Source organism: Sorex araneus, chromosome 1 (genome assembly GCF_027595985.1).
Source record: "Sorex araneus isolate mSorAra2 chromosome 1, mSorAra2.pri, whole genome shotgun sequence".
NCBI lineage: Eukaryota > Metazoa > Chordata > Mammalia > Eulipotyphla > Soricidae > Sorex > Sorex araneus.
The window spans coordinates 110,383,220-110,405,603 of record NC_073302.1 but is presented as its reverse complement, the minus strand read 5'-3'; the positions used below and the strand labels follow the sequence as shown (position 1 = coordinate 110,405,603).

General features: G+C 36.0%; 1 protein-coding gene across 3 annotated transcripts in view; it reads left to right on the top strand.

Annotated features, from left to right (window-relative positions):
• CDH18 (cadherin 18) overlaps positions 1-22,384 on the top strand; it is a 993,503-nt gene that overhangs the window by 735,035 nt on the left and 236,084 nt on the right. For all 3 annotated transcript variants that reach the window (XM_055131052.1, XM_055131061.1, XM_055131049.1), the window contains one exon: positions 17,225-17,519. In XM_055131052.1, the coding sequence (XP_054987027.1) occupies positions 17,225-17,519 (295 nt within the window). The remainder of the gene's footprint in view (positions 1-17,224; positions 17,520-22,384) is intronic.

Here is a 22,384-nt window from a genome sequence, read left to right as displayed (position 1 = left end):
GGGGACCAGTTAACTCAATAAAAAGAATCCTGTTCTTCTGTGTATTTTTATTATTACCTTTGCTGTGAATACTTACTTCCCCTTCTCATAAATGTTGATGTTTTAAGGTCTAGAATCATTATTTGTTCTCTTACTCTTTTTGTTGTGTGTGGACTTATTCGCATCTCTAAAATTTTTAGTATTATAGGCAATATGTTTTGCTTATCTTACTCTTTACCCATCACTGTCACTGTATCACTATCATTCCTTTGCTCATCAATTTGCTTGAGCGGGCCTCAGCAACATCTCCATTGTGAGACTCGTTGTTACTGTTTTTGGCATATTAAATACACCACAGGTAGTTTGCCAGGCTCTGACATGCAGGCACGATACTCACGGTAGCTTCCTGGGTTCTCCAAGAGGGTCGGAGGAATCAAACCCAGGTCTGCTGCATGCAAGGCAAACGCCCTACCCGCTGTGCTATCACAGCTTACCCATCAGTTATAAGAAATCTATTTATATACTAGAAATGCCCCCAAACAGAATTCCCCATCTATCTTATTTATATCATCTGAATTTTTTAAAAAATCAGAGATTTTTTTATATCTCCTCTTACTTTCAGCCTCTAAAAGTAATAATTATACTCTTAATATACTGAAGATAGTAAATAAATTATCATGCTGTACTCAACTTTTTCCTGTTCATACTTTCCAAAGTTAATGTGCTTCTTAGTTTTCAATATGATGCCTACTTACTCTCTATTGTCATTCCCAACTCCATTTATTTTGTTCCTTTGTATCTTCTTGACTTCCCTTTTTTTTTCTAGTCTCACCATTTTCAAGTCAAATTTCACCATTCCTTTAAGTTTCTCAAATTAAGTTCTGTTTTGTCATGTGTTCTCCTTCCCTCTGAATCTCTTTCAACATTTCCATAATTGCATAGTCCTTTTATTTGCTTCTCAATAATTATCTTCAATCTCCTGAGATGTCATCAGAAAATTCAAATTCTAACTTCACTTTAGCTTTCTTTAATCTTTCTATGCTCTGTTTCCTCTGGAGATTATTACTGAATATCATGTTATTTGTTTTAGAATTTCACTTACTGGTTCTGTACAAAAGATGGCCAGTCCTTAATTTTACTTCAAAATATTTGGCTACCTGAGAAGAGCTAAATCTATAACTACTGAAATATCAAATGCTATGGAATCACTTGATCACAAACATACAGGTTACATATATATGGATATGTATATACATAAATCATTAAAATAAAGACCAACATGGTTTAATTTCTCTGTCAAACCCAAGGGAAAACATTTCTTTAAACCTTCTAGAATCTATTTGTTCTGGTTGGCTTACAGTCCATCATTCCAACATTTCTCACCCTCTACCCTCTTCCTTCCTGTAGCACTCTCTCCGAATCTCTCCCTACACTCTCTCAGTTATCATTTCTTTTTCTGACTTTCATGTTGTTCTTTTAAAAATATTAACTTGCCTTAACATGCCAGGATAAATCATGAATGGCTCTCTTTCAATTATCCACATCAGTTATGCCATAGACTTTCACTCAGAGGTGAGATATTCTAAGAACAAAATAAATGTGCTGTTTTTAATATGGGAAAAATCAATAATTAAATTCTATAATTCCAAAGTTTACTCCATATAGTACCTTGCTAATTACAGAATTTCAGTTTAAAAAATAGCTAAAGAATACCTGAAATACTAAGTAGATACCATACATAAATACTGAGCAGAAAACAGTGACAGTTTCTTAACCAGTTTCCTATAGTAGACTATAAACCTAAGCTTTCAAAGGTGGGATTCTGTCTTCAGATTTGAAATGGAAAAGTCCTACAAGACAATCTGAAATAATTCATTGTCTTTACAGAACTTCTTAGTGTTCTTATCAAACATAATATAATTTAGGAGAACATTTGAGTACAAGAGGAACGTTATTAAATCGTGTTCCAGGATTTATTAACACTGTACCTGGAATGATAGGTCATTCTGTTTCACTTGTTTGGAAAAAAAATAACAATTTTTCAGTTCAGATAGTTTTTTAATAGATTTCTTTCTTTCTGTAGTTTATTTTTTATTGTGGCTTAGTTTTAGAGACAGTATATTGTCAATTATTTGTATAGGATAGAAACTATTGCAGTATATTACTAGTGCTTTATATATGTTCAGAATTATAGTCACATAACCATAATGATATGTTCTATAATATATAATATATAATACAAATAATTTATAACAATATAATAACACAAATAATATATAATACTATAATGTATAACATACACATAATTGATAAAACTACAAAAATAAATGGAAGTACATGTGATATAAATTGAACATATTTTAAGTGAAAATTTAGATTCTTGATACTTGAAAATTCTATGACTTCACATTCAGATAATAAAAGCTTTCAGTCAATCACTTGATCTCTGATTCTATTTCTCTAATAATAGCTTAGTTTAACTTAAGTTTCTTCTTTGTTTATTTTATACAGGATATTGTTTTGAGATAGCTTTCCATGAATTTCTAGTGTATTCATATTTTTCCAATACTCAGTAGTTTAAAGAGACAAATATTTATTATCTCAAAACTTCTATTAATCATGTTCAGGCATGACTTTTCCTTTTATAATCACTCATAAATCTATTATCAGATTGTATTCAGTCATTTCAAGGCTGTATTTTGCAGAATACCTCTCTCCGTCTTGTTTATTAACTGGATTCAGCATCAGAGGGACTCTCAGCTGGAGACACTAATTTCTTGCTCTGTAATTTTCTTTATAGATATTTTCAAGCCCAGCAACTTACTTTTTTTCAGAACTTAAAACATGGAAAGAAAGCTAGATGTCAAAAATGGGCACATATAAAACAGGCAATGATTTGTGTCACTTTTTTTTTTCAGAATGGCATCCAACAACTTACCCAATTTGCCTTAGTGACAGAGAGGTATCACAGTACTTTGCATATGCCTGACCTGGGATTTATCCCCAGCACTGCATCATCCCCAAGCATTGCTGAGTGTCTGGGTCCCCAAGCACCATCGGCTATTGCACGGGTGGCAGCTGAGCACCACCTGGGTTGCCATCATGATGCTGGCACAGAAAGACTGAGCAGTAACACAGTTTTTTGTCTTAGCATTCAACTGTCTGAACTTGTTGGCTGATAAAGGCTGCTAACCTCCCCTTGGGGCCCTGCGCACTAGTTCGGAGCCCTGTCACTGTCACTGTCATCCCATTGTTCATCGATTTGCTGGAGCGGGCACCAGTAACGTCTCTCAATGTGAGACTTGTTGTTACTGTTTTTGGCATATCCAATACATACGCCACGGGTAGCTTGCCAGGCTCTGCCACGCGGGCCCCATACTCTGGATAGCTTGCCGGGCTCTCTGAGAGGGGCAGAGGAATTGAACACGGGTCAGCTGCGTGAAAGGTGAACGCCCTACCACTGTGCAAAAAAAATTTTATGCATCTATAAATAGTAGGGCAATTTATGTGGCTAGCTTAGCTGAAATTTCATGTGAATGAAGACATGACAACAAATTTAAATTAAATTCACAGTGGATCCTGAAGACATATTCAGTCTATAAACTTGTGGACTTGTTTCTTTTTTTTTTCTTTCAAGTATTTTACTTAGAAAAGAATCAAGTTTGAGTTTTTAGAAGTAATGCCCCATGCTATATGCTATAATGTGGATGGACTATAAGATGGAAGAAAAAGTAGAACAATAGGGATAATGGTATTATTTAGAGGATAACTACACTAAACCATGAGAAAAGTGTATAAAATAACTCAGTGGTTATGATGATAGGGATAAAGGGTGGAGATTTGGGAAGATCTAGCCAGATAAAATCATAGGAACTTAGAAAAATTTTAGTGAGGGGAAATGGAGGATGAATTTTTTTCTTAATGTATGCAATTTAACTTGGATAACTGAAAGGACAGGGAAACCACTCTAGCTATTATATCTGTTAACACAAGAAACAATCGGGAATGTGTTCAGGCTTGCAAATGAGTTACTGAACTTTATGACCAAAAATTTCCATTCTTAGCAAGATGTACTGAGATTCATTCAAATGAGCGGCTGCATAATTTGTATTTCAATATGCAGTTGTGTGGACTCAACTTTGAGTTGAATAACTTCATACTTTGGCATAGAAAAACATAGCAAGACTCTTCACCCTGTGATTCAGTACCATGTGCCAATTCTGTTCCCTCCACAAAGAAAAAGAAATATGATTCCTATTCATTCAATTCCCATTGTGTGGACCCAGGACCTGAGTTACACAGACAATTATACTCTCTTGTTTTTGAGTTAGATTTACCTTGTTTTTTAATTTGTCCTTTTAATATATAATTTAATAACTAAAATATTTGTGGTATTTGGAATAATTTCCTCTTTTTTTGCTCATTTCTCTGTATTTTGTGTTCAGTGAAAATAACTCCCTGAACTTAAGCTACCATGAATTAACACTTAACTATATACACACAAAGTAGTAACCCAAAATGGATGTACAGCATTTAGGTATTAAAAAAGAAAGGAAATTATTCATTACTACATACAATAACTTGAGCTTTGTCGATTAATGTTCTCTCCATGTAGATTTCTTCAAATGCAAAAAAAAAGTTGTAGTTATTAATTCTATTCTGGCCATATTAAGTCACTAGAACTTCTGAACATCAGTATTTTAGAACGTGAAAACAAAAACAGATTTCTGTGCATTGAAGAAGTTATAAAAAAAACTTATTTTCATAATAAAGTTAACTAAATTCTATCATAATCTAGCCAACCTATTTTGAACTAGGGCATCTTTTTTTAGAATTTAAATCTTTTACTTAGCACTGTCCCACTGTTGTCCCATTGTTCATCGATTTGCATGAGCAGGCACCAGTATCTTCTCAATTGTGAGACTTGTTACTGTTTTTGGCATATCCAATATGCCACGGGTAGCTTGCCAGTCTCTGCCATGATTGCTGGGATCTCTGAGAGGAACAGAGGTATCGAACCCAGGCCTACTGCATGCAAGACAAACACCCAACCCACTGTGCTATTGCTCCACTCCGAACTTTTACTTAAATTTAAATTTTATTAGTTGGGGTAGTGGGGGTTTGGGACACACTCAGAAGTTCTAAAGGGATCTTTCTGTGAGCTCAGGCGTGACTACTAACAGTTGTTGGAGAACAACATATGCTGCGGAGAATGGAATCAGGGTTAGCTGCACGCAAGGCAAGTGTCTAATGCCCTATACTCTCTCACTGACCTAAAGAAAAATTTCTGTTGAGTGAAATGGCTAAAACCAGAGCACAGAAGATTGAATAAAAATATTTGAGGAGAAACTTTTTTTATGATGAAATAAATTTTTTAATTTATTTTTTGTTTTGTTTTATTTTTTATTGTATCACTGTGAGATTGTTATAAGCTTTCATGTTTGGGTTCAATCTCACAATGATCAAGCACCCATCTCTCCACCAGTTCACATTCACCACCACCATTATCCCAGGTATACACCTCTTCCCACCACCCCCCCTGCCTCCATGGCAGACAGTATTCCCCATACCTTTTCTACTTTTGGGCATTAAGGCTTGCAACACAGACACTGAGAGATCATCATTTTGGTCCGTTATCTACTTTTGGCAAACACTTCCCATTTCCACTGATTCCTCCAGCCATCATTTTCTTAGCGATTCCTTCTCTACTCCATCTGCCTTCTCCCCTCAGCTCATGAAGCAGGCTTCCAGCTATGGAAAAATCCTCCTGGACCTTGTATCTACTCTCCTTGGGGATCAGCTTCATATGATGTTATTCTATACTCCACAAATGAGTGCAGTCCTTCTATGTCTGTCCCTCTCTTTCTGACTCATTTCACAAAGCATGATACTCTCCATATCTATCCATTTATAAGCAAATTCCATGACTTCATCTCTCCTAACAGCTGCATAGTATTGCATTGTGTAGATGTACCAAAGTTTCTTTAACCAGTCATCTGTTCTAGGGCACTTGGGTTGTTTCCATATTTTGGCTATTGTGAACAGTGCTAAACTGAACATATAGGTACAGATGTCATTTCTACTGCGATTTTTTGCATCCTCGGATATATTCCCGAAAGTGGTATTGCAAGGTCATATGGAAGCTCAATTTCTGGTTTTTGAAGAACTGTTCATATTGTTTTTCCAGAGAGGCTGGACCAGTCAGCATTCCCATCAACAGTGAGTGTCCCTTTCTCCCCACATCCACACCAGCACTGGTTGCGTTTGTTCTTTTGAATGTGTGCCACTCTCTGTGGTTTGAGATGATATTTCATTGTTGTTTTGATTTGCATCTCCCTGATAACTAGCAATGTGGAGCATTTTATCATGTGCCTTTTGGCCATTTGTATTTTTTTTTTGAGGAAACTTCTGTTCATTTCTTCTCATTTTTTAAAGGGGTTGGAGGATTTTTCTTATACAATTCTAAAAGTATCTTGTATATCCTGGATATTAATCCCTTATCAGATGGGTATTGGGTAAATATTCTTTCCCATCCTGTGGGCTTGTTCTGTATTTTGGTCACTGTTTCTTTTGAAGTACAGAAGCTTCTTAGTTTGATGTAGTCCCATTTGTTTATATTTGCTTCCTCTTGCATGGTCAGTGCTGTTTCTTCATTAAAGATGCTTTTAGCTTCAATGTCATGAAGACATCTGCCTGCATTTTATTCTATGTACCTTATAGATTCATGTCTGATATTGACATCTTTAATCTACTTTGATCTGACTTTTGTGCCTGACATTAGACAAAGGTCAGAGTTGATTTATTTGCAGGTAGCTATCCAGTATTCCCAGCACCACTTGCTGAAGAGGCTTTCCTTGTTCCACTTTGCATTTATTGCTCCTTTGTCAAAGATTAAGTGGCCATACATTTGGGGGTCTGTGACAGGATATTCAACTCTGTTTTGTTGGTCTGTAAGTCTGTTTCTAGCCCAATACCATGCTGTTTTAATTACTACTGTTTTATAGTAGAGTTTGAAGTTAGGGATGGTGACAACACCCATCTTCTTTTCCCAAGGATTGCTTTAGCTATTCATGGAGGTTTATTGGTCAATATGAATTTCAGGAGTGTTTTGTCTTTCTTTGAAAAATGTGATGTGTATCCTGATAGTGACCACATTTAATTTGAATAGTGCTTTGGGCAGTATTGTCATTTTGATCATGTTAATTCTCCCTATCCATGAGCAGGGGATGTGTCTCCATTTCCTAGTGTCCTCTTTTATTTCTTGAAGTAATGTTTTGTAATTTTCCTTGTATAGGTCCTTCTCCTCTTTGGTTAAGCTGATTCCAAGGTACTTGATTTCCTGTGGTACTATTGTGAACAGGATTGTTTTTTAATGTCGCATTCTTCTCTTTCATTATTTACATATAAGAAAGCCATGGACTTTTGGGTGTTGATTTTGTAGACTGCCACTTTACTATAATCGAACTATTGTTTCTAGGAGCTTTTCTGTAGAGTCTTTAGGGCTTTCTAAGCATAGTATCATTTCATCTGCAAATAGTGATAACTTGACCTCGTCCTTCCCTATCTGTATGTCCTTGATATCTTATTGTCTCACTGCTATGGCCAGGACTTCCAGTACTATATTGAACAGGAGTGGCGAAAATAGGCAACCTTGATTTGTGTCTGATCTTAGAGGGAAAGATTTTAGTTTTTCCCCATTGAGAATGATACTTGCTTGTGTAGATGGCTTTGACTATATTAAGTAGAGTTCCTTCGATTCCCATTTTGCTGAGGGTTTTTATCATAAATGGGTGCTTTATCTGCATCTATTGATATGATCGTATGGTTTTTATTATTTCTTTTATTCATATGATGAATTATGTTGATTGACTTGCAAATATTAAACCATCCTTGCTTCCCTGGGATGAATCCTACTTGGTCATGGTATATGATCTTTTTGATGAGTCATTGGACTCTATTTGCTAATATTTTGTTGAGGATCTTTGTGTCTGTGTTCATCAGGGATATTGATCTGTAATTCTCTTTCTTTGTGGTATCTCTGTCTGCTTTTGGTATCAAGGTGATATTTGCTTCATGTAACTGTTTGGAAGTGTTTTTGATACTTCAATTTCCTGGAAAAGCTTAAAGAGGATCAGGAGTAAGTCCTTTTTAAAGGTTTGGAAATATTCACTAGAGAATCCATCTGAGCCAGGACTTTTATGTCTGGGGAGACTTTTTATTACCATTTCAATTTCCTTGATGGTGGTAGGTCTGTTCAGGTATTCCAGGTCTCTTGGGTCAGCCTTGGGAGACTATAGAAATCTAGGAATTTATCCATTTCCTCAAGGTTTTGTGTTTCCTGGCATATAGATTCTCAAAGTAATCTCTGAGGATCCTTGTAATTTCTGTAGTTTCTATTTTAATGTCCCTCTTTTCATTTTTGATTTAGTTTATTAGGGTTTTCTCTCTCCCTCTTTTTTTGATTCTTGCTACAGGTTTATAGATCTTGTTTATTTTCTCAAAGAAACAGCTCCTAGTTTCATTGCTCTTTCGGATTGTTTTTTGAGTTTCCATCTCATTAGTTTCTGCTGTGAGTTTTATTATTCTCTTCCTTCGGTTTGGATTGGGCTCCTTTTGTTGGGCTTCATTCTCCAAGATCTTAAGCTGTGAGATTAGGTTATTTGTGTTAGAGTTGCACCTCCTTCGTAAGGAATGCTTATAGAGCTATAAACTTTCCTCTTAACACAGCTTTTGCTCTGTCCCATAAGTTTTGGTAACTCATGACTTCATTTTCGTTCTTTCCAGGAATTTTTTGATGTCCTCTTTGATTTCCTTTCTAAGCCACTCATTGCCCAATAGTGAGCTGTTTAATTTCCAGGAGTTTGATTTTGTTTTCTATTTGTATGTGTAATTTATTTCTAATTTATGTGCACCATGGTCTGAGAAGATTGTTGATACAATCTCTATCTTCTTAATTTTATGGAATTATGTTTTTTTGGCTCAGCATGTGGTCTATCTTGGAGAATATTCCATGCACACTTGCGAAGAATGTGTATTCAGCTTTTTGAAGATGAAGTGTCCTGTATATATCTACTAAGTCCCATTATTTTATTTCTTCCCTCGGATGAAGTATGTCCTTGTTAAGCTTGAGACTGTTTGATCTAAAAAGAGGTGATAAAGCGATTTTGAAGTGCCCCATTAGTACTGTGTTTCTATCAATGTCTTTCTTTGATTCTGTGAGTAGTTGTTTTAAACACTTTGCTGGTCCCTCATTAGGTTCATATATATTTAGTATTGTAAGTTCTTCTTGTTGTACAGATCGCATTTTCAATAAAAAATGACCTTCACTGTCTCTTGTGACTTTCTTCAGTCTGAAATCAATGTGGTCTTATATTAGAATGGCTATCCCAGATTTTTATGGGAGTTGTTCACATGTAGGACTGTTTTCCAGCCTTTGACTTTGAGCCTGTGTTTTCTCTGACTGTTGAGATATATTTCTTGCAGGCAGCAGAATATTGGCTTCAATTTTCTAAAGCCACTCTGTGTCTTTTAATTGGTGTGTTTAGCCCATTGCCATTGAGAGAGATTATTGTTATGGGGTTTTGTCCCATTTTTCTGCTGAAATTTGAGGGGCCTGTGTTGTCTTAAAGTAGCCCATTCAGTTGTTCTTGTAACCATGGTTTTGAGTCTACGAAGTTCCTGAGCTGTTGTTTATCTGTGAAACTGTGAGTTGTTCCTTCTGTTATGAATGAGTCTAGCTAAGTAAAGTATTTTTGGTGAGGCATTTATTTAATTGAACTTTTTCACTATATCCCACCACAGTTTTCAGGCCATGAGGGTTTCATCAGACAAGTCGGCTGTGAATCTTAAGGATGCTCCTTTATGGGCAATTTCTTTCTTTGATCTGGCTGCTTTAAGGATTTTGTCTCTAAGGTTTTGGTCATTTTGATCAGGACGTGTCTTGGGGTATTTTTATTTGGATTTCTTCTAGCTGGTACCCTTCGGGCCTCCTGAATGTGGTAGCATGTTTTCTTCAGCTCTGGGAACATCATAGCAATGATGTCTTTGACAGTTTCTTTTTAATCAGGGTTTTCTTCCTGTCTCTCTGGGACTCCAATAATCGTCTCATATTACTCCTCTTGGCTTCATCACGATCTTCTCTTGCCATCTATTCCTGGATTTTCAGTCTCTTTTCCATTTTCTGTTCTTTTCTAGAGAGCCTGTGGACTTCATATTCGAGCTCACTTTTTCCATCCTCAGCAGCTGTTACTCTGCTGCTGAGGCCCTCCGCTGAGTTCTTTAATTCACCTACCAGAATTTTCAGGTCTGACATTTCCATTTGTAATTTTGTTTGCATTTTCCCCATTTCTACCTTCAAATCCTCTTGTATTTTATTAACATTGCTTTCCATTGCTTCTTTTAGCTCCCTAAGCATCCTCAGCAGCTCCCTTCTAAATTCCTTGTCAGAGAGGTTGTCTAGAACTTCATTATTATCAGGATCTTCTGGGCTAGGCTCTTCAATAAGTAAGCTTGGTGGAGTTCTGAGTCACTTTGCCATTTTGACCTATGTGGTTTAGCCCTTCACGCTCTTTGTTACTATTCTGCTTATGATGCAGTTGTAATTGAGGTGGTCTTAATGAGTTATTGGCTAATGTGTTTCTGATGGTTAAGCTAACCCAGTGAAATCTCCAACTAAGAGGGTAAATTATGATTCTTATGTGATATGGAGGTGGCAGAATTATTGGCCACAGCTCCGGGAAGGAAACCTGACATGGGCTGGATACCTGGATGGGATGAGCAGAGGGGGTCCAGAACGTTGCAACTTGGGGTGCGCACACGGTGTGCCTCAATTCCCGTCCCCTGCAGGTCAAGGATGAAAACCGGCCACTTTAGGTTCTGGCTAGAATCGAAGCTCCAGGAAAGAGCCCTGACACGGGCTGGATACTTGAATGGGATGAGCCAGAGAAACTTTTTAAAATCATGAATAATTTTCATCTCTTACAGCAATGGAAAAACAATATTAAAGTGAAATTCAGAACTCCATTGTATGTAAAAACATTTCCAGAGAAGTTTCTACCACAGGCCACTATTAGACCTTTAAATACTTTGTGGATCTCTTTATTATTCACTGAGCTACATATCTCTTGAGGACAAAAAAATCCTGTGTGCCTCCCATCTGTACAATGCTTTATACATACTAGGAATGTGATGATTTCTTGTGCTTAATCAGTGATATTAAATTTGTTTTCAGCCTAGAATAAATAAATATGTATCACTGTATATACCAGAGTGCTAACTGAATAAAGATGTAAAAATTATAGTGCTTAGGTGGCATACAGAGATACAAGGTTTGAAAAAATCCTAGACAAGTTTCAACAGTATAGTTCAGTAAATAGTGACTAAAAATTCTTCTTCTGTTGTAGTCAAATTGAGTAAAGAACTTAGCAACTTAAAACCAGTCCACAAAAACAATTAAATTAATATTTACAAAATGATTACTCTTGAGGTGACATTAATGCATACAACAGAATATGTTTATAATTTTAAGCATTGTAATATCAACACACTATTCTTATCACCATAATGTCTCTATATTTCTGTCATATCATACTGAATGTGTTCAACCCACTCCCCAACCCTACTGACAGTTATGTATGTGCTCAGCATTTAATAGTTTGTTTTCATTGGACATTATTCATCCATTTCTCAAAAAACAGAAATCTATATTACATTAATATAGATACATTTTCTATCTATATTACATATGAAAATGTATTTTTCCTATTTCTGAATATTGTGCTTAGAACCATGATCTCTAGTTCATCCATGTTGCTAAAAATAAATGTTCCATTTTTAGTGTGAAGTTTAAAGACTTATTGATTCTTAGTTAGAACTAGTGATTATGTAATTCTTTATATTGCACAGAGAAACTTATTTTGTTCACATCAGTGGACTTTTGTTTTTTATGTGCTCAAGCTAGCATATATAACAGGCTCAGAAATGACTACAGAGATGATATGTTTCCTATGATATTTATATTTCACCCACATTATATCATATTTATGTGTTGGTGACAATGTTATTAGTGTGATTGTTTTATACTTTGGAATGTTTCTGAATTCTACTGTAGTAATGTAAGCATAAGGCTACTTATAAAAAGTACATAAACATTGGAGTACAAAATATTAAAATGTGAAGTAGTATGTTAATGTTAGGGCTTAATGTCCTAATCTAAAGCGACTTTCAAACTCAATCACTCTGTCACCAGCTTCTTAAAGTTAAAAAGAAAGTCCAAGAGTTAAGGCTCATATTTGCACACAGCCAACCTCAGTTGAGTTCCCAGCACCATCAGGTCCCCAAAGAATTTAGAGATGTGACCCTAAAGGTCCATAAGCAGTGCGGGCACTGCAGGGCCTGGCACTGAATCTGTGGGAGTTGCCCCCTGAGTATTTCTTGGGCGTTCGCCAAAAATAATACAGTAAAACAAAATGTAATTTCATTAAATTAAAAAGTGAAACTATTCTTCCCCGAGGACAGTATCTTTCTAAGGCACCCTGCATTACAGTGAAAGCTAGAAATCCTTAATTTGTGATTCTAATATAATGCAGAGTGAAGAAGTCCTTTTCTAGGTGAGTTCCTGTGAGTCATGTTAGTGTGGTATGTTTAATTTATTTTTTTTGTTGGGGGTAATCAGACAGTGCTCAGGGGGCCCTAGCAGTACTCCTGAGTATACCTGGCAAACTTTGCCTGAACTTCTAACACTAGGGGCTACTCAAGACCAGAGGCACTGGGCACTGCCAGTCTCACCCAGCAGAGCCCAGGGCTTCAGGAGCTACAAGTGGGAATAGAAACTTGAAGGGAACAGGAAGTGACAGAATGCAAACTGGGTCCCCCTGTGCATGCAAACCATTTACTATGGATCCCAGGACTCTCTTTGGAGCCCTACACTAACTTTCAACATGGTGTAGTTTAACACAAGAGAAGATTTCTTAAATAATGCCATACAATTTTTGCTTCATTTTCTTCCTTTTTAATTTCTTTAGAGCCTTATTGTAGCTTTGAATTTTCATTTTTTTTATTAAGATATCCTGCCTTACAAAGTCATTTACAGTAGGATTTCAGGCATAGGAATATGAATTTTTTTCTTTCTCTCATTTTCTTGTCCATTTCTGTTTATATAGCAATTAATTATCCCTCTTTTATAGTGTCCAGTTAAAAAAATTACATAGAAACTTTGTGTATAACTGAATTTAGCACCATTCTCAATATTCTTACATAATTGTAGGGAGCCATTTTACCTTACTGATCTTATCCTGTCACTATTTGTTTATCACTAGCTAGCCCCATGCCACACCTAGCAAAAGTTGCCACTCCTAATCGTACTGATTTTATCCTATCAGCATTTGTTTATCACTAGCTAATGCCCATGCCACACCCTGCATTTCTATTGGGGGTCCAGGCATGCATACTATACCACCTCCTCTCAGCAAGGAGGTATAAATACTGTAACTGCCACAGAATAAATGCCTTTTCTCCCTCCTCCGGGCTCTGTATCTGTTTATTCGGCTGCATCCCCTTCTCAGCCCCAGGGAGGGTTCTCCCTGCTGGACAGAAATAGACCTCTACATCGACCTCCACACATAATTAAAAGTAAAAATAATGGACGTCACCAACGCTGGAGAGATAGTGCAGACAAGGGGCTTACCTGCCACTAGGCCAACCCTACTGCAATTCCCAGCCCCCATATGGGTGTCTGAGCCCTGTTATAATCTGAGTTGTACACCCTGAGCATTACTAGATATGGCCTGAGAACAAATAAAAACAATTAAAATCACTCTAAAAAGATAGAAAACCTAACAAAACTTGTAATATATCTTATCAGCTACCAACACTCTGCATTAATAACAAGTTATTAATACTTTGCATCTTCTATTCATGGTTTTTCCACGGTTTTTCCATTTCCTTCCTTCCTTCCTTCCTTCCTTCCTTCCTTCCTTCCTTCCTTCCTTCCTTCCTTCCTTCCTTCCTTCCTTCCTTCCTTCCTTCCCTCCTCCCTCTCCTCCATCCTTCATTCCATTCTCTTTTCCATTTCTTTTACATATCCTCAATATTTGCTTTATAAAACTTAGTACAGAGCACATGAGTATCCAGAATCTTGAGACTCACTTCAGTCAAAGATTTTTGTTCTGGGCCACCTCTGTTAATGAATTTTACAAACAATATGGATATTTTAGAAATAGTGTCGTGGAAAAGGTATATTCTGAGACAATTTTGCTCCATGTTTATATACTTGTATAGCCTACTATGGTAAAAGACAAGGTATTAAAACAGTCTCCTTTATTGTTAACTTATTAGTCCCTAAGAGTGAGTCACGGAGATATGTGACTTTGAGTACATGAACTACAAAAAGCATTGCTCATGAACAACTCCTGTTTCCATGTCTGGTGGTCACTCTTCGTGATGCTTGAGGGCCCATGTGCTGTTGGTAGATAGAATTCAGAGCTCCTGCACTCCAGTAATGCATTCCAGGCCTTTAAACTTTCAACACTCTGCAAGCTTATTTTTTTGGCAGTTAATTAACTGCTAAATTAATTAGAATTTTTGAAGCTTTTTTTTTTTTTTTTTTTTTGCTTTTCGGGTCAGGGGTTGTTACTCCTGCCTTTTCACTCAAGCATTACTCCTGATGGTGATCGGGGACCATATGGGGTTCTGGAAATAGAACCAGGGTCGGCCGGGTGCAAGGCAAACACCCTATCTGCTGTACTATCACTCCAGCTCCATTTATACCATCCTCTCTTTTTAGAGTTCTTAAAAAAGGGGGTTAAAACTGTTTTAGAGTCACACAAATACTACTCATGAATTACCCCGGCTCTGAACTTAGGGATCACTCCTGGTGCTCTCTGGGACTTGGGATCCATATGGGATCTGGAGCATCTAAATCTGGTTGGTTGGATGCACAGCAAGTGTCCTACCAGCTGTACTATCATTCCAGCCCCTGGTAAAACAGTTTTGAAATGTTTTAATTGGTTGATTCTCTGAATGATTTCCATCAGAATTTAATACTTTTTATGTAATGTGTTTCCAGAAATTAAAATCATTTACCATGTATTATCATTTGTGTTTCAATTGCTTTTATTGTCCTATAAAATAGTTCTTCCCCTGTTTTGTCTTTTTCTCTATTTTACCTTTTAAAAATACCTTCTAAGAGTTCAGAGACTTTAAAGTAAACCTTGAAAATTTTCACTTTACTTTGACAGAAACCTAAATGCAATGTGAGCAAGGTTATATTTTTTAAAACGTTTCCAAGTGTCAGAAATGAACTAAAGGTGAGTAGTTGAGGTTATGTGACCAAGAAGGTTACAGACAAAGGATAACTACTCAGATCTTTTGGGAGAAATAATTCTTTTAAATATGCTTGCTATTTGAGAAGGCACTGCAGATATTTCTGTCCAGAAATGTAGAAGTGATGCTCATACATATATTTAATAGAATTTTTATGTTATAACATAGTAGATTATTAAGTATGATCTAAATTTTAAAACATTTTCTAAAGTTCAAATGATAAAAAGGAGTTTGCATATAAATACTGTCACTATCACTGTCATCCCGTTGCTCATCGATTTGTTTGAGTGGGCACTAGTAACGTCTCTCATTGAGAGACTTATTGTTACTGTTTTTGGCATATCCAATACGCACAGGTAGCTTGCCAGGCTCTGCCTTGCGGACTCGATTCTCTCGGTAGCTTAGAGGAATTGAACACGGGTCAGGCACGTGAAAGGCTGCGTGAAAGGTGTGAAAGCTAAACTGCTGGGCTATCGCTCCAGCATATAAATAATATAGTTTTATTTAGGTAATATTCAAAATTGAAGCATACATTTTCTAATATTTTCTAATATTTACTCAAAGGCTTGATGATTATTTAATAAGTGAGAACTTATAAGCATATTTAAATTAATTGAAAGTTAAGATCTACTTATTTAAAGTAAAATAATTTAATTTTAATTTAAATTTAATAATTTAAGTAAAATAAAGTAATTTACTTTATTTACTACTTTATTTACTTTGGAGTCAAAATTTCATGATTTTCATTAAAACACAGGCCTGTTACTTTTTATTTATTTATTTGTTTATTCTGTCTTGGGTGACACTCAGCTCTGTACTCAGAAATTACTCCTGCTATGCTTGGGGGTTCATATGGGATTCCTGGGATTGAACCCAAGGTTGGCTGAGTGCAAGGCAAAAGCCCTATCTACTGTAATATCACTCTAGCCCCAAAGTTTCATGATAGTTTTTTTTTTCTTCTCGGGTCACACCTGGCGATGCACAGGGGTTACTCCTGGCTTTGCACTCAGGAACCACTCCTGGCAGTGCTCAGTGGACTGTATGTGATGCTGGGAATCAACCCAGGTCAGCCGCATGCAAGGCAAACACCCTACCTGCTGTGCTATTGCTCTAGCCCCAGTTTCATAATTTTTAAAGGAAACCTTTTTTTTAATATAATTACTCTGTACTCCAAAAGTTAACAAAAGAATAATTTTTAATTTAACTCTAAATAATCTCAAAAATATATTTGTTTTTAAAGTGAATGTGTCTGTGACCACCATGTGATTTGTTTAAATTATAAACATTAATTGAAATCTAAATTTGTCCTATCAATATTTTTCTAATTTAAAGGCTGAAATTTAATGTAAACTGTTTTATGTAAAAAAAATGACAAATATGTTTGGAATGTGACATTAGCTTTACTTTTGTTTGTTTGTTTGTTCTGCTTTTGGGTCAAACCCGACAATGCACAGGGGTTACTTCTGGCTCATGCGAACAGGAATTACTCCTAGTGGTACTTGGGGGCCGTATGGGATGCTGGGAATCAAATTGGGTCAGCCGCGTCCAAGGCAAATGCCCTACCTGCTGTACTATCGCTTCAGTCCCCCATTGTCATTTTTTATTCCTAATTCAAGTCCATGTCATTAGTTAAGTGTTAAGATTATAGAAATGCAGCAAGGGTGATTGTTTTCAATTCAGTAAACATGTTCTACCAATTTCTGTGAAATCAATCATTGGATCACTGGTCATAATAAAAAAATATTCATTTTAAGATCCATTTAGAGTACATGCAGAAAAATAAATGGTGTAGTAACAGAGTGCAGAGTTAAGTAAAGAAAGCCATGAACTAAGTATTAAATATAGATGAGCAATTTTTCTGAGACTAGCCTGTGAAGGTAAAAAAAACCATCACATCTTTAATTATTCCGTTTATGTTTTGCAGCTGCACTCCAATTCTGACAAAGGGGATGGGTCTGTCAAGTACATCCTTACTGGAGAAGGTGCTGGGACTATCTTTATCATCGATGACACCACGGGTGACATCCACTCAACCAAAAGCCTAGACCGAGAGCAGAAGACGCATTACGTGCTCCATGCCCAGGCGATTGACAGACGGACCAACAAGCCTCTAGAACCTGAATCCGAGTTCATCATAAAAGTGCAGGACATCAATGATAATGCTCCCAAGTTCACAGATGGGCCCTACATCGTGACTGTGCCTGAAATGTCAGACATGGGTAAGAAAAATCACTTAAGATCTTGGTGCTTGACACTTCTGAGGGTCCCAAAGTTATTTTTACCATCCAGCTTTTAAATGTTGTGTGCATGGAGAAATTTGCAGATAGTACGGAAGGTTTTCATATTTCTTTGGTGGCCTAAAGCGTTAAGAGTATTGAATCAGGCTATTATAATACAGATAAAATTAACTTCTGATCATATTAGTGCAAGTTACAGTTTGATCTCTAGGGGAAAAATAATAAATGGGAAAACACCTGTAATTCTTGACTAATTATCACAATACTTTGAAGACATCATTCTTCTTATATATTGTTTAAAATAAACTAACACATTCAAAATGAAAATTTGCATGGTAAAGGACAAAATGCCTGAATCTTTTACTAACTCTCTTAAATATTTGGTAATTGATAAAAATATAATAACATTTTGGGTAGAGAAATATATATATATATATATATGCGCTTTGCACAGAATATCATGGCCCTGAGAGTACTGAAGGTACTCCACAGAGCACTGAACTTGGAGTATCCTTAGTGCACCACTGAGTGACACCTCCAAACATATGTTCTATACAAACATACATATATGTATATAAAAACTATATACGTAGTTCCAGTAATAGCTGCAATAATCTGTAAGATCCCTGATACTCTTGAGTATTCATATATTATATTTACTTTAAAATATACAACACTGTGAAGAATTTTGGACACTGCTTTAAAGATGAGCAAACAATACTTCTGTAGTTTTTCAAAATTTGTGTTTGATAAAAATAGCTGAGAGGTAATTAATCTCAAGTCTCCTAATGCAAACCTTACACTGTTTAGTTTATCACTCTTTTGATCTGGTGCCTTTGACAACTCACAGATTTTTACCCACTTATTTTTATCTCATATGTTGAATTTCATAATCCAGATGAAACACAGTTCACCTATGATAGTAGTTTTGAGTCTGTGAGTGTCAGGCTTAAGAGAGTTGAGTAAAAAAATAATATATTTAAGTCTTCTTTGTATGCATTATCTCTTATATGCTTTATTTTAGGCCTTCCTTTAATAATCCTACTTACTTGGATATAAACATAAACACTTTGTGTTCACTCACATAGAACAATTTAGGTTTGGGAATGGCAGAAAGGAGAGAGAAATCTAACAATCTGTTTATTTTTGTAAGTATTGGTTACTAGAAAAATTCAAGATCAATTTAAATATTGCCTATGGAAATTTGTGCATTGCAACAAAGAAGTTTCAAACAACTAAATGGCTTTTTATGTGTGTATGTAAAGCAAGATAGTTTCTTTGTTGAAATAAGTATATATAGAGAAGGAAACATTCAAAATAGAGCACAGGTTTCTCCAGAGCAGATAAAGTCTGTACACATGAAATATTTAATACACTGCCTACAATAGAAGTCTGTCAGTGTCTACTGCAAGTGCTTTAGGAATGAGGACAGAGGTCGGGGAAAAATTAGGGGATAACTGTATAATCCTCCTAGACAAGACACTTGCTTGGTATATAGTACACTTAGTGTTTCTCAACCCTGCTATCTAGGCAAAAATATGGTGGCATTTGCATAAACACATAGACTCATGCTGTTTCCCTTTGAATGGGTCCAGTTAGTCATCTACTCTTCAGCTTATATTTGCGTTACTAAAATATCTCAGTGGTGGTTTGTTTTAGCCACTGCAGCACTGCTCTGAGTTATTCACCTTTCAGCAATTGCTTACACCTTGATAGGGCCATGGGACCAAACAGTAACCAGTGGGATGAAAGAGGTAAGTGGTACAGATTATCAAGGGAAAAAAGCAGATTTTCTTTTTTTGTTTGTTTGTTTTTTTTTTGTTTTTGGGTCACACCCAGCAATGCACAGGGGTTACTCCTGGCTCTTCACTCAGGAATTACCCCTGGCGGTGCTCAGGGGACCATATGGGATGCTGGGATTAGAACCTGGGTCGGCCGCGTGCAAGGCAAATGCCCTGCCTGCTGTGCTATCACTCCAGCCCCAAAAGCAGATTTTCTGACAAGAAAACACAATTGGCCCATTTTCCACTCAATGCCATTTTTCTTTCTCTCTGTTTGTTATGTGGATATGGTTTGGAAATGCAGCAGTCATAAGAATGAAGATTTATTTCCATTTTAGATGGAAAGAAATAAAATGGGTCTTTCTGAAATATTCCATCACTAATACCCATTCCCAGTCCTCTCATTCTCAAACCAAGAAAGTAAGCCTCTTCTTATTTACTGCATTTTGCTACATAAACATCACACCCTATTTTGTCATTTTTTTTTAACACTGACCCATTATTTTAGAAGCGTCTCATAATGGCAAATATCATTTTTTCCAAACTCCAACTGGCATAATATCTATTATGTCATGGTGAAATAAGGTAAATTCACTGTGAGATTTTCAGTCATGCATCTAATGTGAATCTAAGCTTATATTTAGGAAATTTTCAGTTTTTTACATTGAATAATATAACCAAAGAATTGAAAACAACACAAAATGGAAAGAAAAAGAAAGACAAATTTCAAGATCATATAAGAAACTGTGATACCATTTGCATCTTGTTCTGCAAGTTCCCTGGTTTGGTCATGATGTATTTTTGAAATCATCACCCTTTCAACATTCAGTCTGTACTTGTATTGCTAAAACATTTTCTATGTTAATATATTCCCTTCCTGTTTGTGGTATAGTAATGATTTGATTTTCAAACTCTTATTTTTTCTTGCCATCAAATATAAGATTATTTGTATCCATTCACATTCTGATATATATATATATATGTATATATAAGGAGATTAAATGTTTTAATGTGGAATTAAAGTCTTACAGAACATTTTTTAAAAATGATGGTTAGAATAACCAATTCATCTTTTGAGAGCCAAAACCATAGGAAACCACAGATGCTGTTATAATGATTATGGGTTAGTAATGAACACAATAATACCTTTTTTTGTGTGTGTAGCTCTTACTGTCAGGAGTTGCATGACATTTGGACAATCTATGCTTCTGTCATTAGGAGGTCAGTGTGAAGATTTTTCTCATTTTATACAGGGTGTAAATTATACGTCAACTTAAGTAACTTGTGCCAGACTCAATGGGTATTAAGGACGATAACTGAAAATGTTTTTTTCAAGTTAAGTTTTTTTTTAAAGTTTAGCATATTTCCTTTGTTTATTTTTTAAGTTTTTAAATTTATTTTAATTGATACAATCCCCACAACTGTTGATACAATTCTAGAATTAAAATTGATTAGAAAGCAAAGTTTTAAAATTAAAATTGATAAGTATTGAAATCAATTTTTAATGTGAAATTTGTTATAATTCATCATGGGATTTTTAAGTCCTTGCCTAAGAACTTGCAAGGGAGTCTTCTGTGCTATTATTTTGGTTTCTTTTTTTTTCTATGCTCCTTTTCCATCTAATTTGCTATGCTCCAACTGGAATTTCAGCATTGGGGGTTCAGAGGCTGCCTATGAGCTACGCTGTTCAGGGCCTTCTATAGTGTGGGCAAATGAGTTGACGTGACTATTGGATACGGACCTTGAGTTTCCTTTTGAAAATGAAGTTAGGGGCTAAAGCGATAGTAAAAATGGAAGGACCTGTGTCTTGCATGCAGGCAACCCAGGTGCAATCCCCAGCACCTCATGTGGTCCCTGAGCATTGCCTCTATTGATTCCTGAGTGCAGAGCCAGGAATAACCCCAGAACATTGCAGTATCTGGTCCCAAAACAAAATAAAAGAAAACAAAACAAAAAAAGTAAAAATATAAAAACTTAAAACCAGGCTTGAAGTAATAGTATAGCTGATAAGGTGCTTGTCTTGCACATGGCCAACTGTGTTTGGTCTGAGGTGTCCCGTATGGCCCTCCAAGCACACCAGGAGTAATTCTGGAGAGCGAGGCAGGTGTGATCCATGAGCATCACTGGGAGTAAGCAAAACAAAACAATCTAACAAAATGAAGCAAACAAACAAAACACTTAAAACCTGCATGTAAGATATATCAGCAGTAAATTAATCCAAAAGATGGATATTCTAAAATCCTTCTAGATTATATTGTCAGACGTCGGCAGTCTTATTCTTAATTTACTGAAATATCACTGTCACTGTCATCCCGTTGATCATAGATTTGCTCAAGCGGGCATCACTAACGTCTCCATTGTGAAACTTTATTGTTACTGTTTGAATATATGAGCTTGCCAGGCTCTGCGGTGCAGGCAGTATACTCTCGGTAGCTTGCCGGACTCTCCTAGAGTTGTATGTTATTATAATTTTACTGTTAATGAGAAATAGAATCTGGCTGTGAATACTTATGTAATGAGGAATATTTACCTGAGGTTGACTGGAAAAGAACAGCAATTTATTTCTACTAGAACCTATTCCCTATAGAGTACAATGTGCTTTTGAAAACAAGATTTTTTGTTTTTTACTAATGAGTAAATAAGTACAGAATAGAGATTGTGGAGAAAGGTAGTGACCATGCTGCAGAAAAGTATATATCACAAGCACTCTGACCTAGATGGTATAAGTAAGGAAGCAGATAGAGAAATGTAAGGCTATTTTCTGCAGTGGTAAGTAATTGTGTGAAGAGTTGAGGAATGGAGTTCAGATGGAATATGTTCATGATATTGAAGCCATATGAATCTGTATCTTTATTATTCCTATTAAGAAAGGTATTCTTATAAATGATGAAACTCTATCTAATTTATTAAAATCACAACAGTTAAAAGAAAAAGATAAAATACAAGCAGTGTAAAACACTTTTAAATATCAGATATGAATGAATCCCTGGGATCTGGAGGATATAGTGGGCGTGGCACTTTTCTTGCATACAGACAATCGGGTTTGATCCGTGGACCCCATTGGGT